Source organism: Furipterus horrens, unplaced genomic scaffold (assembly GCF_987537825.1).
Source record: "Furipterus horrens unplaced genomic scaffold, mFurHor1.1.pri manual_scaffold_6, whole genome shotgun sequence".
Lineage (NCBI taxonomy): Eukaryota > Metazoa > Chordata > Mammalia > Chiroptera > Furipteridae > Furipterus > Furipterus horrens.
In genome coordinates this window covers 85,963,003-85,982,092 of record NW_028327176.1, presented here as the reverse complement: position 1 = coordinate 85,982,092, position 19,090 = coordinate 85,963,003, and the positions used below count along the sequence as shown (strand labels likewise).

Genomic DNA, 19,090 nt, shown 5'->3' with positions numbered 1-19,090 from the left:
AACAATAAAAGCAAAAATAAGTGGGACTAAATCAAACTTGAACTTTTTCACAGCAAAAGAAATAATTAAGATAATGAAAAGGCAACCTTCAGAATGGGAGAAATTTTTACAAACTAATTTCGAATAAGGGGTTAATACCCAAAACATACAAATAACTCACACAACTCAATAACAAAAAAACAAATCAATTTAAAAATGGGCAGAGGGACTGAAGAGAAACTTTCCCAAAGTCATACAAGTAGACAACAGGTACATGAAAAGATGCTCAACAGCACTACCAGAGCAATGCAAATCAAACCACAGTGAGAGATCACATCACACCACTTACAATGGTTATTATCAAGAACATAGAGATAACACATGTTGGAGAGGACATGCAGGAAAAGGGAACCCTTGTAAGCTGTGGTTCAGCCACTATGGAAAACAATATTGTGGTTCCTCAAAAGTTAAAAATAGAACTACCAGAATCTTTACAACCCAGACCCAGCAAAATGGCTCACATCAATAAGGGTGGAGAGAAGAAGGATCATTCTGCCATCAAGAAGTCGTGACCAGAGAATACACCGTCAACGTTCACAAGTGCATCCATGGAGTGGGTTTCAAGAAGTGTGCCCCTAGGGCACTGAAAGAGATCCGGAAATTTCCCATGAAGAATATGGGAATGTGCGCTTTGACACTAGGCTCAATAAAGCTGTCTCCACCAAAGGAATAAGAAACATCCCTTCTGTATCTGGGAGGTCGTCCAGACAATGTAATGAGGATGAGAATTCACCAAACAAGCTCTATACATTCATTACCTAAGTACATATCTGTCACCACTTTCAAAAATCTATAAATAGGCAATGTGAATGAGAAGTAATAGCTGATTGTCAAAGTTATAAAACTGCAAAAAAAATGCATATCTACCAAATGGTACAGCAATTTCATTCTGGATATATACAAAAAAAAAAAAAATGAAAACAGGATATCAAAGAGGTGTATGCACTCCCTTGTTTATTACAGCTTTAGTCACCAATAGCCAAAATATGGAAACAACCTAAATGTCCCTCTCGGTGATGAACTGATCAATCATTTACTCAACCATCAGAAAGGAGGACACCTGCAATTTGTGACAACATAAATGGACCGTGAGCATATTATGCTAAGTGAACAAGCCAGGCAGAGGGAGACAAGTACTGTATGATACCATTTACATGTGGCATCTAAAAAAGTCAAAGTTATAAAAACAGAAAATAAAATGGTGGTTCCAGGGGCTTAGGGGTGTGGGGTAGCACAGATGTTCAAAGGTACAAACTTGCAATGAGTCGTAAATAAGCCCTAGAGGTTTAATGCACAGTATAAGAGATATAGACAACAATATTGTATTAAAATCATCAAACTTTCTAAGGGACTAAAACATATGATTCCAATCACAAAAAAAGGATCATTATGTAATATGATAGAGGTGCTAATAATCCCTACAACATGTAAATGTATCAAGTTAGCATGTTGTACACCTTAAATTTGCAAATATATTTCAATTTAAAAAATTAAATAAAGCAGCTAATCACAAATTCTTTTTAAACTACAATAGGCCAAGAGAAGGGGGAAGAGAAGTGGAAGTTTCCAACATTTAAGGAAATGGAACTTAGTTGTTCATGACACAGATTCCACAGAGGTTTGGGGGTTGGAGAAGGAAAAGCCTGATACCTACTTATTATGTGTTTGTCTTTGTCTCTTTCAGTTGACAGTTCTGGAAAAATCAGTAAGTTGGGATCATTTCCTTACCTTACCTCTATTTCTGTATCTAGGACCTTTTCAGTTTTTGTTCCCAAATTTTTTTGTAATCCACATTCTTCTACCTTAGTCAATTATTTTGTAAATGATATTCTCATAATTCGACTCTTTTCTATCTACTTTCCTTTTATAACAAAGTATAATGGTCTTGTATTTGAATCTCACTGTTTACTACTAAAGAAGATTGGTAGCATACACTTCCAGCAAGTCTGCCACAAGACACCCTCTTTTCCATTAAGAAAATCCCCTAAAATTGATGTAAAGAATAGGTGTCACACAAGAAAATGACTTTGATAATTGACCAACAATACACATTTTCAAACTGACCTGAAGGAGAGTGGGTAAAAAAATAACTGACTTGTGAAAAAACAATGAAAGTAGGAAATTGCAATAGGAAAGTAAGAAATTGGTGAAATAGAAAAGACTTATTCAAGGATCCAATCCCACACATTAACTAAATGGCATCCTAAAGGTCAGCTCTGTGGAGCTGGATGTAGAGCTTGGGCCAGACCAGCAATCCTGAGGCTAAAATAGAGGATTTTATATGCCCTGGTTGGTCCTGTTTCTGCATTCACCTACAGAAACTTTCATTAGGCGCTGGGTTCACCTTGAGTTAGAACATTTCCACTGATCTTTCTTTTGTTTTTTATCTTTAGCATTATCTCCTATGGGTAAGTTCCTTATCTATTCTCAACTGTGATGTTTTACATTGTTTATAGTTATTTTCTGGCCTGTTTCTACTCCCAAAATAGATATTTGTGCTTCTAAGGTCATGTTAAATGTCCCTATTCTCAAGAATCAAGCAATATTTTAAATAACTATTTTTAGAAATGCTGTAGAGGAGATGAAGTTCATACAAAAGAGTGCTATAATCTCTGGCCATCTTCTAGCCAGAGTCTCCTCACTGACTCCCAGCAAAATATAATGAAAGAAGCATTGGTTTCTAAATTCTATTAGTTCCTTGCTGGTAATTTAGAACTTTTTTTATTATAAATAAAGGCCTACTGTATCACATTAATGGGAGAAAAGAAAACTAGTTAAGAATAAAATCTTAGCAACTTTCTGTTGCCTTTTAAGTAACTTCACCTTTGAGGAATATGTAGCAGGTATTGAACACCACTACTACTGTGTATTGTGCTAGACATATTCAAAAACAGTTATCTTTTGTTCTTAAAATAGCCCTGCCTGGTAGCTATTATTATCCTCCACTTTTACACATCCGAAACTGGCTCAGACTTTACCCAAGGTTAAAGAGTAGGTAAACAGCAGTGTCAGGGTGTAAACAAAGGGCTTCCTGTCTCCAAAGTAATCACACCTTCCATCCCAACATATTACAACCTATACTGAACCACAAATGCCTTTTTTGTGATTACTCCTGAAACCTTACCTATAAATCAAATATATGTGAATACAAATATGCATCTACTAGTAAGCTGTAAATTAAATTACACAAAAGGTTAAAAACAGAAGATATCCCATTTAAATTGATGTTCGGTTTTTAACTGTTTTCTAAATTCAAATTTTTCTGTATCAGTATTATGTAATGCATGATTCAGCTCTTCAGGAAAATCATATGAAACAAAATAGAATAATAATTTTTAAAACTCTGTAAACATATAATCACAAGAAGGAAGTAAGACTTCAGTGTAGTGAGATACACTTCAAGCATCTCAAACATTCTAACCATTGACAAACATAAAATATGTTCTAGATTTAATCACATTTAAGCCTCACTCTTCTTTCTACTAGAATGAGGGTGGGTTTGTGACTGGGGGAGAGGAGGTGAAGTTGGGAGGGAATTATTTTCTTTAGACTTACAGAACAAGAACAACATGCATTCAGAGCAGTAATGATGTGTCGGCTCCCTCAAATGCTCCCCCCATTTTCCTTGAAAAGAAAGAGGACGTGAGAAGGGCTCACAGGCCAAGCCCCTTCCTGGCAGTGAATTAGTTCTTAATGAATATGTTTTTTTAATTAGAGGAAAAACAATCAGTTTAACCTTTTAATTTTTTTGTCTTGAAAGATATATTTTTATTGACAATATTTCAAACATTTTCTTCCCAGTTAATATTTTTAATTAAAGAAGGTTAAGGTTTAATTCATTGTTCAAAAAAAGATTTAAGATAAATCAGCCCATCAGACTTCATCATCGCTAGAGTTGAGTCCCTTATTTTTTCACCACCATATTCAGCTAATAAGTATGTGATCTTTTTAAATGTTGATTCATGGTGTGAGAGCCATAATGATTCATCTCTCTGATGCTTAACATATCTTGTAGAGACTAGATTTGATTGTACTCTCCCTGACAGTCACTAAGTTAAGAATTTAATATGAGTAGGTTCCTAAAAAAGCCCATGGTCTATTTTGTACATTATTTAAGTATTATATAATTAGAATTATCAAATGTGACATTTATTTCTTGATATTTTTCAGCTTTAACAAAACTTATCCAATTAAAAAAATGTTTTTTCAATTTAAACTTTTTAATCAGCCTGAATACATCAACAATGTTTACCAAGGTCTTGACTAAATCTTTCAATTTTATTAGAATTTTGTTTTATAAGCACCTGCAATAAATGGACACTTAGCCATAAGGGTATGAAGATACTATTAGAAGTGACTAGAGGTATATTTTAGTGTGACAAGGAAAAGAATACAATTCTTTAAAAATTCTATAAAATTAGGAAAAATGTAGCTAAAATAAGCTGTTTCATTAAATCCTAGAATACTTAATTTTGATTGACAAAATCTATATTTTTAGGAAGTAAATTTAGGTTAAAATGGGTCATGTAGTAGTAAATATGAAACAAATTACCTCCAAGAGATAATATTCACTTACTAAGAAAAATCAGCTTGTTTAGAAATATATTCCATAGAATTTATAAAGTTAGAAGCTTCAGTGAAAAACACACTCCTCCACTCCATGCCACACCCCAAACAAAATAAGGGTCCACTGTTAGTACTGTCAGATATCAAGATGTTCTGAGTTGTTTTTATCATACAGAAGTGCTTGGGATATATTACCACCGATTCTCATTAGAAAAATAGAAATGAGTTTGTCTAGAATAAAATGTCAGCACCCATATCTTATTGAACAAGACTAATGAGGAAAATACGCAGAAAGGTTCAGAAAGCATGAATGCAGGGTTTCTAATGTAATTTTTATTTTGGTGTCAAAAGTTTAAAATACCAAAGAGAAAACACTGAACTATGACATCCATTTTGTTTATATTTATTTTCTTATCTAATACAGGTATGTATCACTTTTTACAACTGATAAGATAGTTAAGTATATAACAATTTTTCAGACAAAAAATTATAAATATACCAAAAAGCTTTTAATATTAAAAAGTCAAAAAAATAATTATTATGCAAGAAATATTTCTATGCAATTAATCATTTCTCTAAATTTTTTGGTTGGAGCTAAGAATAATTTGTCAAGCTCAGAGAGGGTTATCTTATTTGGTTGTAGTAATAGCCAATGTTTATTGACTGTATACTATGTTCCATGTGCTGTACTGAGTGCTTTACTTAGATAATATTATTTAACCCTCATAACACCTCTGTGAAGTAGCTACTACTATTACTCCTATTTTACAGATAAGAAAGTAAAGTTTGCCCAAGGTCACCCAGCTAGTTAAGTATAGAGCCAAGGTTTGAACCAGTCTGTCTCTAAAGGCCATCCTCCTTAAACGATTTGTCTACAATACATAAATAACTCTAAAAAATGAGCAGAGCAGACTAAATATGAGGAGTGAGTCTTTGGGGACTAACTAATTTACCCGAATAAACCCTGTTAACAGGAATACTAAACCCAGGTGTTCTGATTCAGCTTTTGAATTTAGTATTCTTTCTACTATATTAATATTAAATGTTAGAATTTTTTTTTTTTTTCAAAGCAAGACATACCTTTGTTCCATAGTACAAATCCACACAAGTTTCCTTGGTAGCACAGATATTCTTTTTTCTTAATTCAGAGAATCAAATCACTAAAAAAATAATAATAATAAAATAAATTCTAAAATAGCAGAACCTAGCCCTGGCTTATGTGGCTCAGTGGTTTGAGTGCCAGCCTATGAACTGAAGGGTCACTGGTTCAATTCCTGGTCAGGGCACTAGCCTGGGTTGTGGGACAGGTCCCCGATTGGGGGCGTGAGAGAGGCAACCAATCAATGTTTCTCTCTCTCTCTTTCTCCCTCCCTTTCCCTCTCTCTAAAAATAAATAAATAAAATATTTTTAAAAATAAAAATAGCAGAAGCTAGCTAACAAATTCAAATTTATTAGGTAACACAGAAATAAGACACAGCAGCGCTGATTTACCTATACATGATAAAAAGGATCTGAAATTTTTGTAAAGTAAATTAGCAGATAGCGCAAGAAACAGTCTAGTAGTATTGGTTAAAACTGAACTCTGTAACTATCAGGTTTAAATCCCAGCTCCACCACCTGCTAACTTTATGACCATATTCACATTTATTTAAACTTTCTGTGCCTCAGTTTTTTTCATCTGTAAAATGGGAATCATATTAGTACTTACCCTATATGGTCATTGTGAGGATTAAATGAGTTAACACATATAAAGTGCTCAGAATAGTAAGTGCCTGGTGTATGGTAAGTACTTAATAAATATCAGCTACCACTATAACTACTTTTGCATAATGAGATGTGCTTTTATTCAATATGAAAAATATATTTTGAGTTTTTATATTCTAAGAAATAATATTGCTTCTTTCCACGATTTTTTCTAAAAATAAGTTTTATTTCTTTTCAGAATCCTTCTTTAGCTAATTAAGCATTATTCATTAGCCATACATTCTGAACAAATGTCAGTTCATTTATACTACACCTTACCTTTTCTTTCATTAATCTTCCAATTTATTGAAAAGAATCTGGAGTGTTATCAACACTTAATATAATTTTATGTGTAGCGTTCCACCATTTTATATTTTCAGCAAAAACTCAACTTATCTCCAGTCTGTCAGTTTTAAGAGAGAAAAAGAAAGAAAGAAACCAATATCTGGGGGTGGGGGAGTAGAAATAAAGAGAAAATACTTATCTGAATCATGCACTTTTGTTGTGTGCCCAGTTATATTTCCAGGTTACGTGGATGGAGAACTTGCAAAAAAATCATACCCCAGAGCCCTGATTCTAAAAAGTGGAGACACTACAAAATCTAAGAGTAGCCAGGAAGAAAAAAAGGAAGCACTAAAGAAGGAACTTTTATTCACAGATTCTGATAAGTCCTTAATGCACAAAACAGACTCAAAAAGCAAAGCAAAAGGCACTGAGTTGGAGAAAGACAAGATGGGAATGGAAGCCAAGGTAAAGAGTGGCATGGGAATGCCCAAAAGACAGGAAGCCCAAGTAAAGGAGAGTGAGTCCAAAACACCGCAAGGACAAGAATCTCAAGTAAAAGAGAGTGAGTCCGAAATACCACAAGGACAAGAATCTCAAGTAAAAATACCACAAGGACAAGAACCTCAAGTAAAAAACAAGAATCCTGAAGATAAAGAAAACCAGGACAAGGAAACAGAAGATGCAAGAAAGAATGAAGATACAAAAGGAAACGATGCCCAAAACAAGAAAGGTGGTGAAGGAAAAGACAAAGCTAAAGGAAAGAAAGAACCACAAGCTAAGTGTAAAAAAGCAGAAGCTTCAAAAAAGGGCAAAGGCAAGTAAAGGAAGGAAGTACAACAAAAGGAAGAAGAATAAAGATAAATAAAAGGAAAGCCAGTAAGACAACTGTTTATTATGGTTTCCATCCTCTGGATACAAGTCATATCCCAGCCATTGCTTAAATGGATTGTAATTATAGAATTTCCTTTAATCTATACATCTGCAGAGTTTCTACTCTTTAGAATTTTCACCATTTTTAGGCCTCTCAGCCACAAACCTCAGTTTCCATCTGTTTTATAATTGATACTTATATTACTTAGTCAAAAAGACTGAGTACTTTCTGAAATAAAACATTTTAATTAAATACATGTATAATAACTTTTTTAACAAATATTATGTCTCTGTCATAGCTTAACCAACAAACTAGCAACTTTTCACTGTGAGCCTAATGTTCTAGCAATAAGGGGTATAAAGAAAAATTGTATGTCACAGTCCCTGGAATCAAAGAGTTTGTAACATATACAGTGATATAATATGACAGTTTTGAAAAAATATAATTTAAGTGTCAAAATGTAGTTTAAACGGACAGTATAATAACAGTTAGAGACCTCTTGGAATAAGAAGGTAAAGGGGACCTTCACAGGGAAGGGAATGGTGGCCTGTGACATGTATGTCTCAAAGATGGATAAGATGTTGCTATGCTGATGGTGCAGAAAAAGCAGAAGAAAGGCAAGGGATTAAGGAGTGCTGCAACTGAATTGTTGCAGCAGGTGCATGAGAAGTATCTGGGGTAACTTTGAAAAGGAGGGTTAGAAGAAGATTCTGAAAGGATTTGAAACACAAAGCTGGAATTTTTATTACTATATTCATCAAGCAACTGGAAGCTTTTTGGTGTATTTGTGAGAGTCAAGTGAATAAGGTTGCATTACTAAAATGTTAATTTTGTGATTATGCTAAATAGATTGAAAAGGAGAAATATCATAGGTAGTAAATCTAGTTAAGAGGTGCTTGGAATAGTAAGTGATGGAAAGACAATAAATAGAAGGATTAGATATGAGGTATTTTTTCAATGAAGAATTCACCACTTTGTAATGACTGACTACATATGATAAGGGAAAGAAAAACTGCTGACTCAACTTTTGAAACTGGGTAACAGAAAATCAATAACGAACTAGGAGCTAGTTTGTGGGACAGAGAAGGGAACAACAAGTTGTTGCGTCTGAAAGGACAAACAGTAACACTTATTTGAGAGAGATCTGGAGTCAGTCCAATGGAGGTAACAACTGAAGCCATAAAAGTAAAAAACTCCCCAAAAGCACAAGTACAGAGCTAGCAGAAGCAGAGATAGTACAGGTGCAAGAACTAAACCTGTGTAAGGTAACAGGTTGAAGAAGAAAATTAACCAAGATAGGAAGATACAAGGAAAACCTGTATAATGAATGAGTTTCAAAAAGAAATGATGATTAGAGGATAGCCAAGGCTTCAAGAAGAATAAGGACTGAAAGAGACTATTATAGTTGCTATTTGGAGATAGCTGATGAACTTATAAAGAGCACTTTTCAAAGATGGGTATCTAGGAGAGAAATTTAAGCAGGCAGGAAATAGAAACACAGGTAAGTAGTTGTAGAATGTGCTTTCCAATAAAGTCAATTTTAGTCTGCTTTAAAAGCATAGAATTTTATTTTTATACTGCTCATTCAGTGCTGGTTAGCCCATACTCTGAATATTATATTCAGTTCTGTCACAGAATGTTGATAAACTAGAGTACCTTTAGAACAGACAGATTATGATGGTAAGGGGATCCAAATCATTCCAAGAGAGTAGGAAGTTCCAATTTCACCTGGGGGAGAAAAACATACAAGGAGACAATATGAATTATTTTCAAATATATGAAAGTTCATCATGGATTAGAGTACTTAGTATGGCCACAAGGAAATAACACTAATGAATGAAATGTTCAAGGTAACAGCTTTTTGTCTCAACATAAGGGGACGAGGGGTGCCTAGAAGAATTGAAGACTGCGTGATCTTTGGTGGGAATGTTGCAAAGGAGATTCTTAGAAATAACTTGAGTGGTTGGAATAGATCATCAGTTTTTGTCTGATTGCTGTGGCTAGAACTTCCAAAACTATGTTGAATAGAAGTGGAGAGGGTGAACACCCTTTCTTGTTCCTGATCTTGGGGGGGAATTTTTTAGTTTTTGCCCATTGAGTACGGTGTTTGCTGTAGGTTTCTCATATATGGCCTTTATTATGTTGAGGTAAGCTCCCTCTATTCTTACTCAGCTGAGCAATTTTATCATAAATTGGTTCTGTCCTTTATCAAATGTTTTTTCAGCATCTGTTGAAATGATCATGTGATTTTTGTCTTTTCTTTTGTTCATGTAGTGTATTACATTTATTGATTTGCAAATATTATGCCATCTTTGCATCCCTGGGATGAATCCCACTTGATCATGGTGTATGATCTTTTTAATGTATTACTAGATCTGGATTGTCAATATTTGTTGAGGATCTAAACATCTATGTTCATCAGCAATATTGGCCTGTAGTTTTATTTCTTTGTTATTTCTTTACCTGGTTTTGGAATTAGAATAATTCTGGCCTCATACAAAGAGATTGGGAGTCTTCCCTGTTCTTGAAACTTTTAGAATAGTTTGAGAAGGATAGGAGTTAGTTCTTCCCTAAATGTTTTGTAAAATTTGCCAGGGAGGCTGCTGTTTTGTGGTTTTTGTATGCTGGGAGATTTTTTTATTACTGCTGCAATTTCACTAGTTATCAGTCTATTCAGGCTTTCTGCTTTTTATTCAGTTTTGGAAGATTATATGTTTCTAGAAATTTGTCCATTTCAATCAGGTTGTCAAATTTCTTGTCATGTAGCTGTTCATATAATTTCTAAAACCATTTGTATTTCTGTGGTATCAGCTGTGATTTCTCCTCTTTTGTTTCTGATTTTGTTTATTTAAGTACTCTCTCTTTTTTTCTTGATTAGCTTGGTAAAGCCTTGTCAATTTTCTTCTTTTCAAAGAGACAATTTATGGATTTATTGATCCTTTGAATTGTTCTTTAGTCTCCACGTCTTTTAGTTCTTCTCTGATCTTGATTATTTCCTTTCTTCTACTCACTCTGGGCTTTGTTTGTTGTTGTTCCTCTAGTTCTTCTAGATGTAGGGTTAGGCTGTTTATTTGAAACTTTTCTATCTTTTTTAGGTAGATCTGTATTGCTATGAACTTCCCTCTCAGGACTGCCTTCACTGTGTCCCATAGGTTTTAGAAAGTGAGTTTAAAGATAACAAAGCTGAGTAAGGAATGCAAGGATATTGGGGAATAAACAACTTATATAAAATCAGTGGCTGCTATTAATCCAACATATTTTTTTAATGAAAAGAAAAAGATTTTGTAGGTTATAATTGCATTAAAAATATTATCCCCCATTGCCTCCAACTGTCTCTCACATTAGGTTATAACTGGTGTAACTAAGAAGTGAATGCAAGGAGCTGATGAAAGGGAAACTGTACATAATTTAAAAACAGGATCCAAAGAGATAAAAGTATAAACTGAAAAATTAACTAGAATATTCAGTTTTATATTTAATGAAATTCCATTACTCTCCCTCTTTAAAACAGTTAAAAATAGGAATAACCAATGTCCCGACTCTGTAGCAGGGAGGTTCCAATTAAGTTTTGAAGAAATATAAGCCTATTTTTCTAGTGTTTAAAGTGTAAAGATACTTTTATCCATCATCACCCAGAAACCTGAGCACCTGCCAAGACTTGGAAGTCAAACCAAAGGATGCCACACTACAGATTATATACTTTATAATGTAGGTCTCAAAAATACTTCCTTTAAATCTTTATTAAATTTATTTTTAAAAAATAAAAACTCACAATATTATCAGTGTTAACTTCCTATGAATTGCCTCTATCTTAAATCCATGCTATAGAAACATGCAAATGGGATCAAACTACATACATTATTCTGCAACTTGATTTCTTCACTTAACAATATATCATGCACATCACTCCAGGTCAACAGATGTCACTCTAAAGCATTGTGGTCATAGTATAGCCGTCAGTAGTATGAATGAATTACTGCTCATTCATTTCCTTAAAACAGATATTTGACTTGTCTCCAGCTTTTTGCCATTGGCATACAGAGCCAGATGGTGCTGTAATAAACACCTTTGTACATGATGAGAATTTTATTTCTTTAGGATGGGTTTCCAAAAGCAGAGTTTCCTATCCAAAGAAATGTGTATTTTTTAATGTTAATAAGTACTACCTAATCACTTTCCCAAAAATTTGTGAAAATTCAATTCTGACCAGGAAGTGTGAGAGTTCAACTTTCCATACTATCTCACGGATGTTGTAAATAGTAGCTATTTTTAATTTTGTCTATTTGATGACAAAACTGGTATTTACCATATTTTTTGCTCCATAAGACTCACTTTTTTCCCCAAAAAAAGTGGGGAGAAGCATCTGTGCATCTTATGAAGCAAATACCGCATCGCAGACCATAATGTGCATTACCTGACCTGTCAGTGAAGGATGAAACCATTGCACGGTCATTCAAAAAATGTGGCATTGGCAATGCCTTAGATGGCACTGAAGATAGTATCATATATGAAGATAGCAAAGAAAGTGATATCAGTGATTGTGAGCAATTGAGCTTCATAAATTCTGACACTAGCAATAATGAGTTCTTGGGGTTCCCAGAAAACTCGGAGAGTACTTGAACCTTAAAGTCTCTCCTCATTTGTTAATGACAGTGACGATGGTTCTTAATACAGCTATCTACTGCTGTTCACTTTACATGGTTGAAATATTATTCTGTTATACTTTATTAAATATTTTAGTACACCATTTGGTTCAGAATATTTTTTTTCTCATTTTCCTCCTCTAAACCTAGGTACTTCTTATGGTCAGGTGCATCTTACAGTGCAAAAGATAATATGTTCTCTGTTCAGTTTTAAAAGAGATGTAATTATAAACTGGAGCTCAGAAGGGAAGGCAAATTTGCTTAAGAGTACAGATTAAAGGGTCATTTCTATATAAGAAATATTTAAATAATGATTAGATCATATCTCCAGGAAGAAAGACTATAAGCTTATACACTTGTGCCTTGTTAAAATTTAGTAAAGAGGAAGAGAAAATAGGACAAACAAAAAACTAAGAAGTGTGAAGCAAGAAAAAACAAAGAACAAAAACCCAGAGGAGGCCTAAAACAATTGCATTTATATCCATGGAGACACTTTAGTTACAAATTGGCAGCAAATGAGATGGGAGTGGCTGCCTAAAATAGTTCAATCTTAGTGTGTACTTTTAAGAGTATAATAGGCATTAGGAAAGAGGAGGTAGACTCTCCCTAATCTGCAATGTCCAAACTATCTCTAGAGATCTTGGTACCATATTTAACCTAAAAGACCTTCAGAGGAGAAATTGACGTAAAAAAGAAAAATAAACTTCACAGGTTGTGCTTCTGCCTCCAGAAAGATAGGGTAAACCTACTTTTACCTACTCCGTCCCCTAAGTACAACTAAAAAATTGGATGTTATGTGTAAAACAAACATGAGAAGACTTTGGAAATGGAGAGAAAAAGGAAGACTACACAAGGATCTTGGAATCCAAGGAACAACATGGTGGTGAATTCCCTGGTTTTTTTTCTTGCCTTATAGATCCCATATTTTGAGCTGAAAAAGCGAGCAACCCAGAAACACCAATAGGGATAGACCAAGAGGAGCCCCAACAAAGGTATGAAAAGAATATCCTGGAAAGACATGAAATTTTTGGGTCTAGTTCAACCAAATACCATAGGAAAAAAAACCTGTGGTTCCCACACCCATTCACACCAACAAAGGCCCAGTAAAGAGCATAGACTTCTGCCTTCATGAGGTTGTAATGAAGTGCCCCAACAAGCCCAGTGGTGTGGTGACAGAGATGGACCAAACAGAAAGTCAGAACTTTCATCTACACTGACTAGTAAAAGGCCTTTTACCCATGCCATCAGCGATGACCACCTGGGGAGTCTTCATTTCCACCCATACAACTGATGATAATGAAATGCTCCTCTTTCCTGCTGGGATTGTGGCAGAGGAGGCCTAGTGGAAAGTGAGTCCGTCTGCACTACAATATCAGTGGAAAACAGGTGGGGAGCCACAACTCCTACCCATTCCCAGTAGTAATAAGGAACATTCCCCCATCAAGTGTCAGCAGAGGCCAAGTGGAGAAACTGGGCTTCTTCCTTACCTGACAAAAATGAAGCAGTGCTGGCCAGAGCAGTATCAAAAAAAAAAAAGCCAGCTAACCCTGGCCAGTGTGGCTCAATTGCTTGGAATACCTCCCATACACCAAAGGGTCACTGGTTCAATTCCTCATCAGGGCACATACCTAAGCTGAGGATTGCATTCCTAGTCAAGGTGCATGCAGAAGGCAGCTGATCAATGTTTCTCTCTCACATCAATGTCTCAATGTCTCTGTCTCTCTCTCTCTCTCTCTCTCCACCTTTCCTTCTCTCTAAAAATCAATGAACAGGTCCTCAAATGAGCAGAAGATTTAAATAAGATCCAGACTCTCATAACAACATAAAACTTTAGGTTTCAAATGAAAATCACCTGTTATACCAAAATCCAGATTATTTCAAATTGAATGAAATTATGCAATCAATAAATGCCAACCCCGAGGTGACAAAGGTGTTAGAATTACCTGAAAAAGATTTTAAAGCTGCCATAATAAAAATGCTTCAGTGAGAATTATGGAGCAGCAAGATGGCAGTGGAGTAGAATTTACCTTGCACCGCCTCCCAGAATCAAGCTGAAAACAAAAATAAAGAGGGGAACAGCCACCCAAAATAAACAACTGAAGACTACCTAAAGAAGAAATACTTAACCACAGGTGGGCAGAAACCACCTCGCGACCAGTAGAAAGGGGCCAGCGACACTTTCTCAGGTGGCAGCTTCCGCCAGAGAGGGAGTAAAGCGTGGATCTCAGCCCCGGCTCCCAAGCACAGAGCTGGGATCACCCGCCCACACGCATCCAGTGGTGAAAGGCCACAGGGTTTTTTTGACTGCCAGAGAAAGAGCTCACTGGGAACAAAGCCACCTTTTTTTTTTTTTTTTCTTTTTCTTTTTCTTTTTCTTTTTCCTTTCTTTTGTACTAAGGAACCAACATACAGATTTCACATTCCCAGCCACACGCCTTTGGCTCAAGTGAAGGGAGGGTAGCACAGTCTGCAGCCTTGTGAGGAGTGGGAGGCTTAGGGAAGAGGCGCAGGGAAATGGCTGTTGCGCTCCCAGTGCTTGAGAAGATTAAGCCCCTCCCGTGGGGAAAAACAATTACCCGACTCTTTGGGAAAAGCACTCAACCCAGCCTCTAAAAACCTCCAAACCTCACCCTCTGGAATCCTGTTTGCCCCACCCTGCATCCTTTTTTGAAATTTCTTTCTTTCTTACTTTCCCCCAACCTGCATCTTATCCACTGCTGAGGAGACAGCAATTTAGGCAGATTCAGGGGTGCTCGAGACTGGCTTTAGGGCATGGCCATTCCATACACTTTCCTGGGAACCTGACTGGTACTTGCCCCTCACCAGAGAGCCTGGGTACACCCTCCAGGTTTCTGGCAGGCCAAACTCCTGGGCTCTGAAGACCCCATCTGCTAACCTAATAAGGGGTTCGCCCCACCAAGTTCAGGGAAATAGTCTGGAACAACTCAGACATGTCAACATACCCAGCATCCTTCCTGAAAACTGAACGGCCCCTCCCACAGGAGAGCCAGAGGTCCCAACCTTCCAATTCCACCAGAAGCTCTCTCAGAAACAGATGGGTCAGCAGCTAGACCAGCGGTTCTCAAACTGTGGGTCACAACCCCTTTGAGGGTCGAACGACCCTTTCACAGGGGTCGCCTAAGACCATCGGAAAACACATATATAATTACATACTGTTTTTGTGATTAATCACTATGCTTTAATTATGTTCAGTTTGTAACAATGAAAATACATCCTGCATATCAGATATTTACATTACAATTCATAACAGTAGCAAAATTATAGTTATGAAGTAGCAACAAAAATAATTTTATGGTTGGGGGTCACCACGACATGAGGAACTGTATTAAAGGGTCGCGGCATTAGGAAGGTGAGGACAGTACTGAAGCAGAGGCAGGTAGAGGCTGTAGTGTTAAATATGGACGGGGACGCTGAGGGAATTCCAATAAGCAGGATGAATAGCCAGTACGCATGGAGGACTGTGGCTCGCTCAGACCAACAGTGGAGAGCAGGAAGCCTCATCCTCCTTTTATTAGGATTTCAAAAGTTACTAAAAATAGAATGGGGTGTGAGCTTTACAGCCAACAATAAAAGAATTTTTACAGGTGAAAGAATTCTTACAAAGTATCATTAATATGTAAAATACAGACAGGGTAACTTCTGGTTTTGATAACATCTAACAGAGAAACAAAGCAGATCCACTAATCATCAAGGCCAGCCCCAATTTAAGACTTTATCTTCAAGGAGGAAGATGGAGTACTCAACAGACCTCTTTGTCCTCAGGATTCCATGACCCAGTGGCCTCGAACAGCTTAAAGCTGCAGGCGGAGATAAGATTAGCTCATCATCTCCTGAGTCACAGGACACCTGGGCGGAGGGACATGGGAATGCCCCTACCAAGAGATCTGTGTTCCTACAACAAGAGGCAATAACTGTGCTGCTTTCAGTCATTAGTTAACCCACCCCTGGGCCCTGTGCTAATGAAACGTCAGCAGTGCAGAGGAGTGAGAACAATCCCAGATGCAGCCACCTGAAGGAGACAGCCACATACTGTGGGTTGCTTATAGCTTCAAACAGGCTGCCTAGAGCTAGATGGGGACAGCATCTGACATTGACTTCAGACAATGCCAGTGTCTTATTCAGAAGGAGAAACCAGCAGACGAACACTAAACTCTGCTGAGATGAATTTTGCTTTATTCTTTTTCATTACTTGCATTATTTTTTCTTTGGCATAGCTTTTAAACATTTTTCTTTTTCTTCAATTTTGTTCCTATTTTTCACTATTATTTCAAGTCTCATATTTTCCTCTTCCACTTTCTTACTTCATTTTGCTTTCTTCCTTCCCTTTATTTTAATTTTCATTTTCTTTTTTATACTTTTTTAAGTATATTTTATTGATTATGCTATTACAGTTGTCCAATTTTTCCCCCTTTGTCCCCTCTGCCTGGTACCCCACTTTCTTCCAGAAGTCCCCTCCTCTTAGTTCATGTCCATGGGTCATGCACGTAAGTTCTTTGGCTTCTCCATTACCTATATTATTCTTAACTTCCCCCTGTCTACTTTGTACCAACCAATTATGCTTCTTAATCCCTGGACCATTTCCCAATTTCTTCCCCTTCCCTCTCCCAGCTGATAAGCCTCCAAATGATCTCCATATCTATTATTCTGTTCCAGTTCTGGTTGTTTGCTTAGTTTGTGGGTTTTTGTTGGTTTTTTTTTTTTTTACATTCAATTGTTGATAGTTGTTAATTTGTTGCCTTTTTAATGTTCATGGTTTTGATCTTCTTTTTTATAAATAAGTCCCTTTAATATTTCATATAATAAGGGCTTGGTGGTAATGAACTCCTTTAGCTTTACTTTATTTGGGAAGCTTTTTATCTGCCCTTCCATACTAAATGATAGCTTTGCTGGTAGAATAATCTAGGTTGTAGGTCCTTGCTTTTCATCATTTTGAATACTTCTTGCCATCCCCTTCTTGTTTGCAAAGTTTCTTTTGAGAAATCCACTGACTGTCTTTTGAGAATTCTTTTATGGGTAACTCTGCTTTTCCCTTGCTTCTTTTAATATTCTTTTTATCTTTAACCTTTGGCATTTTAATTATGATGTGTCTTGTGTGGTCCTCTTTGAGTCTAACTTGTTTGGGACTCTTTGTGCTTTTAGGACTTGTAGGTCCATTTCCTTCACCAAATTAGAGAAGGTTTTTTTATTAGTTTTTCAAGTAAGTTTTCAATTTCTTGGTCTTCCTCTTCTCCTTCTGGCATCCGTATGATTCAGATGTTGGCACATTTGGAAATGTTCCAGAGGTTTTTAGGCCTACCCTCATTTTTTTAAAATTCTCATTTCTTCTCTTTGTTCTGGTTGAATGTTCATCTCTTCCTTATGTTCCAAATCATTGGTTTGAATCCTGGCTTCCTTCCCTTCTCTGTTGGTTTCCTGTGAATTATTCTTTATTTCACTTAATGTAATCTTCATTTCTTCCTTCTGTTTTTTTGTTTGTTTGTTTGTTTTGCCATACTCAAGGAGTTCTCTGAGCATCCTGATAACCAGGGCTTTGCAATCTGCATCCTATAGGCTGGCTGTCTCCATCTCACTTAGTTCTTTTTCTTGGGTTTTCTCTGTTCTTTCAACAGAGCCATATTTCCTTGTCTCCTCACTTTAGCAGCCTCACTCTTACTTACATTTTAAATTTTATTTTTTACTTTTCTTCAACCTGTTGAGAAGATTTCTTGTTTCTATTTCTTACTCTTATTATTTCTCCTCCCTCTATCTTCTCAAAATAATTTTTCTTTCCTTTATTCACCTCGTATTCTTTTTTATTTCTTATAATATTTTTATTCTCTTTCCACCTTTATTCTTTGCACATTTGTCTTTGATATTGCTGTTGTTGTTGGAGGGTATTTTTGCTGATGTGGGGTTTGTTTCTGTGTTGTTTTGTTCTGTTCTATCAACACCTATACAACAGCATACAAGACCTGATAGAGTTTGAGACTCTCAGTCAACCAGTCAGAGGGGAGAACACACCAACAAACAATCCAACACCAATCAAAACCCAAATACAACAGGAGAACCCACACAAACTACTAAAAAGCATCCCTAGACTTCCGGGCGGGTTCAGCTAGCAGCAGCCCTGGCAAAAAACACAGTCATACCGATTAAACCCAAGAAATGATTCCAGCCCCAAACTAGACCACACAGCTTGCAGTTCCAGAGCCTGGGAAAATAGAGCTGCATTACTTCTCATTGTGAAAGCAAGTGGGGGCAGAGGCGCAGAAAGAAGCTGCCAGTCTTGAAAAGGAGGCAGCTCGCTTAGTACAGAAAGGGGGAGAAGTGCCTGGAAAAGCTGCGGCAACCGGCACTTTTCCCTCTCGGACCCCTCCCCCCTTACAGCACCAAAATGCAGTGAAACAGTCACCAGCACTAACAGATACCTGAGGCTCCACCCACTATACTGTAAGAGGTGCGACAGCCCCACCAGATCGCAGAGGCAAACACAGAAAGTTGTCATGATGAGGAGACAGAAAAGGGGGCAGATCAAGTTTCCAGTGGCACAACTAAGCAACCAGCAGATAGCCAACCTAACAGACCAGGAGAGAGACAACAAGTGCACAGTTTAAGGCATTGATGATAAAGATGCTCACAGTCTTGACAGCAAAGATTAAACAGGACAGGAAAAGAATGAAGGGTATCCTGGCTGAAATGGAAAAAAAAAAATCCATACAAAACAAGTGGTGAAGGAAAGGAAACCAGGGCTCAAACCAACAAATTGGAACATAAAGGAGAAATATACAGTCAACCAGTACAGAGGAGAAAACGAAAATTTTTTTTTAATGAGGAGAGGCTTAGAAACCTCTGGGACAACTATAAATGTGCCAATATCAGAATCATAGGGTTGCCAGAAGGTGAAGAGGGAGAGCAAGAAATTGAAAGTTTATGTGAAAATAT

At 36.6% G+C, this 19,090-nt stretch overlaps 1 protein-coding gene across 1 annotated transcript; it reads left to right on the top strand.

Moving 5' to 3' along the window:
• Positions 1 to 1,276: 1,276 nt before the first annotated feature.
• TSBP1 (testis expressed basic protein 1) lies at positions 1,277 to 7,613 on the top strand. The gene is made up of 4 exons (XM_090280787.1): positions 1,277 to 1,286; positions 1,724 to 1,744; positions 2,433 to 2,447; positions 6,864 to 7,613. Exons 1-4 carry the CDS (start codon positions 1,277 to 1,279, stop codon positions 7,454 to 7,456), a joined length of 639 nt encoding a protein of 212 aa, XP_090136913.1. The 3' UTR covers positions 7,457 to 7,613.
• The last annotated feature ends 11,477 nt before the right edge of the window (positions 7,614 to 19,090 follow it).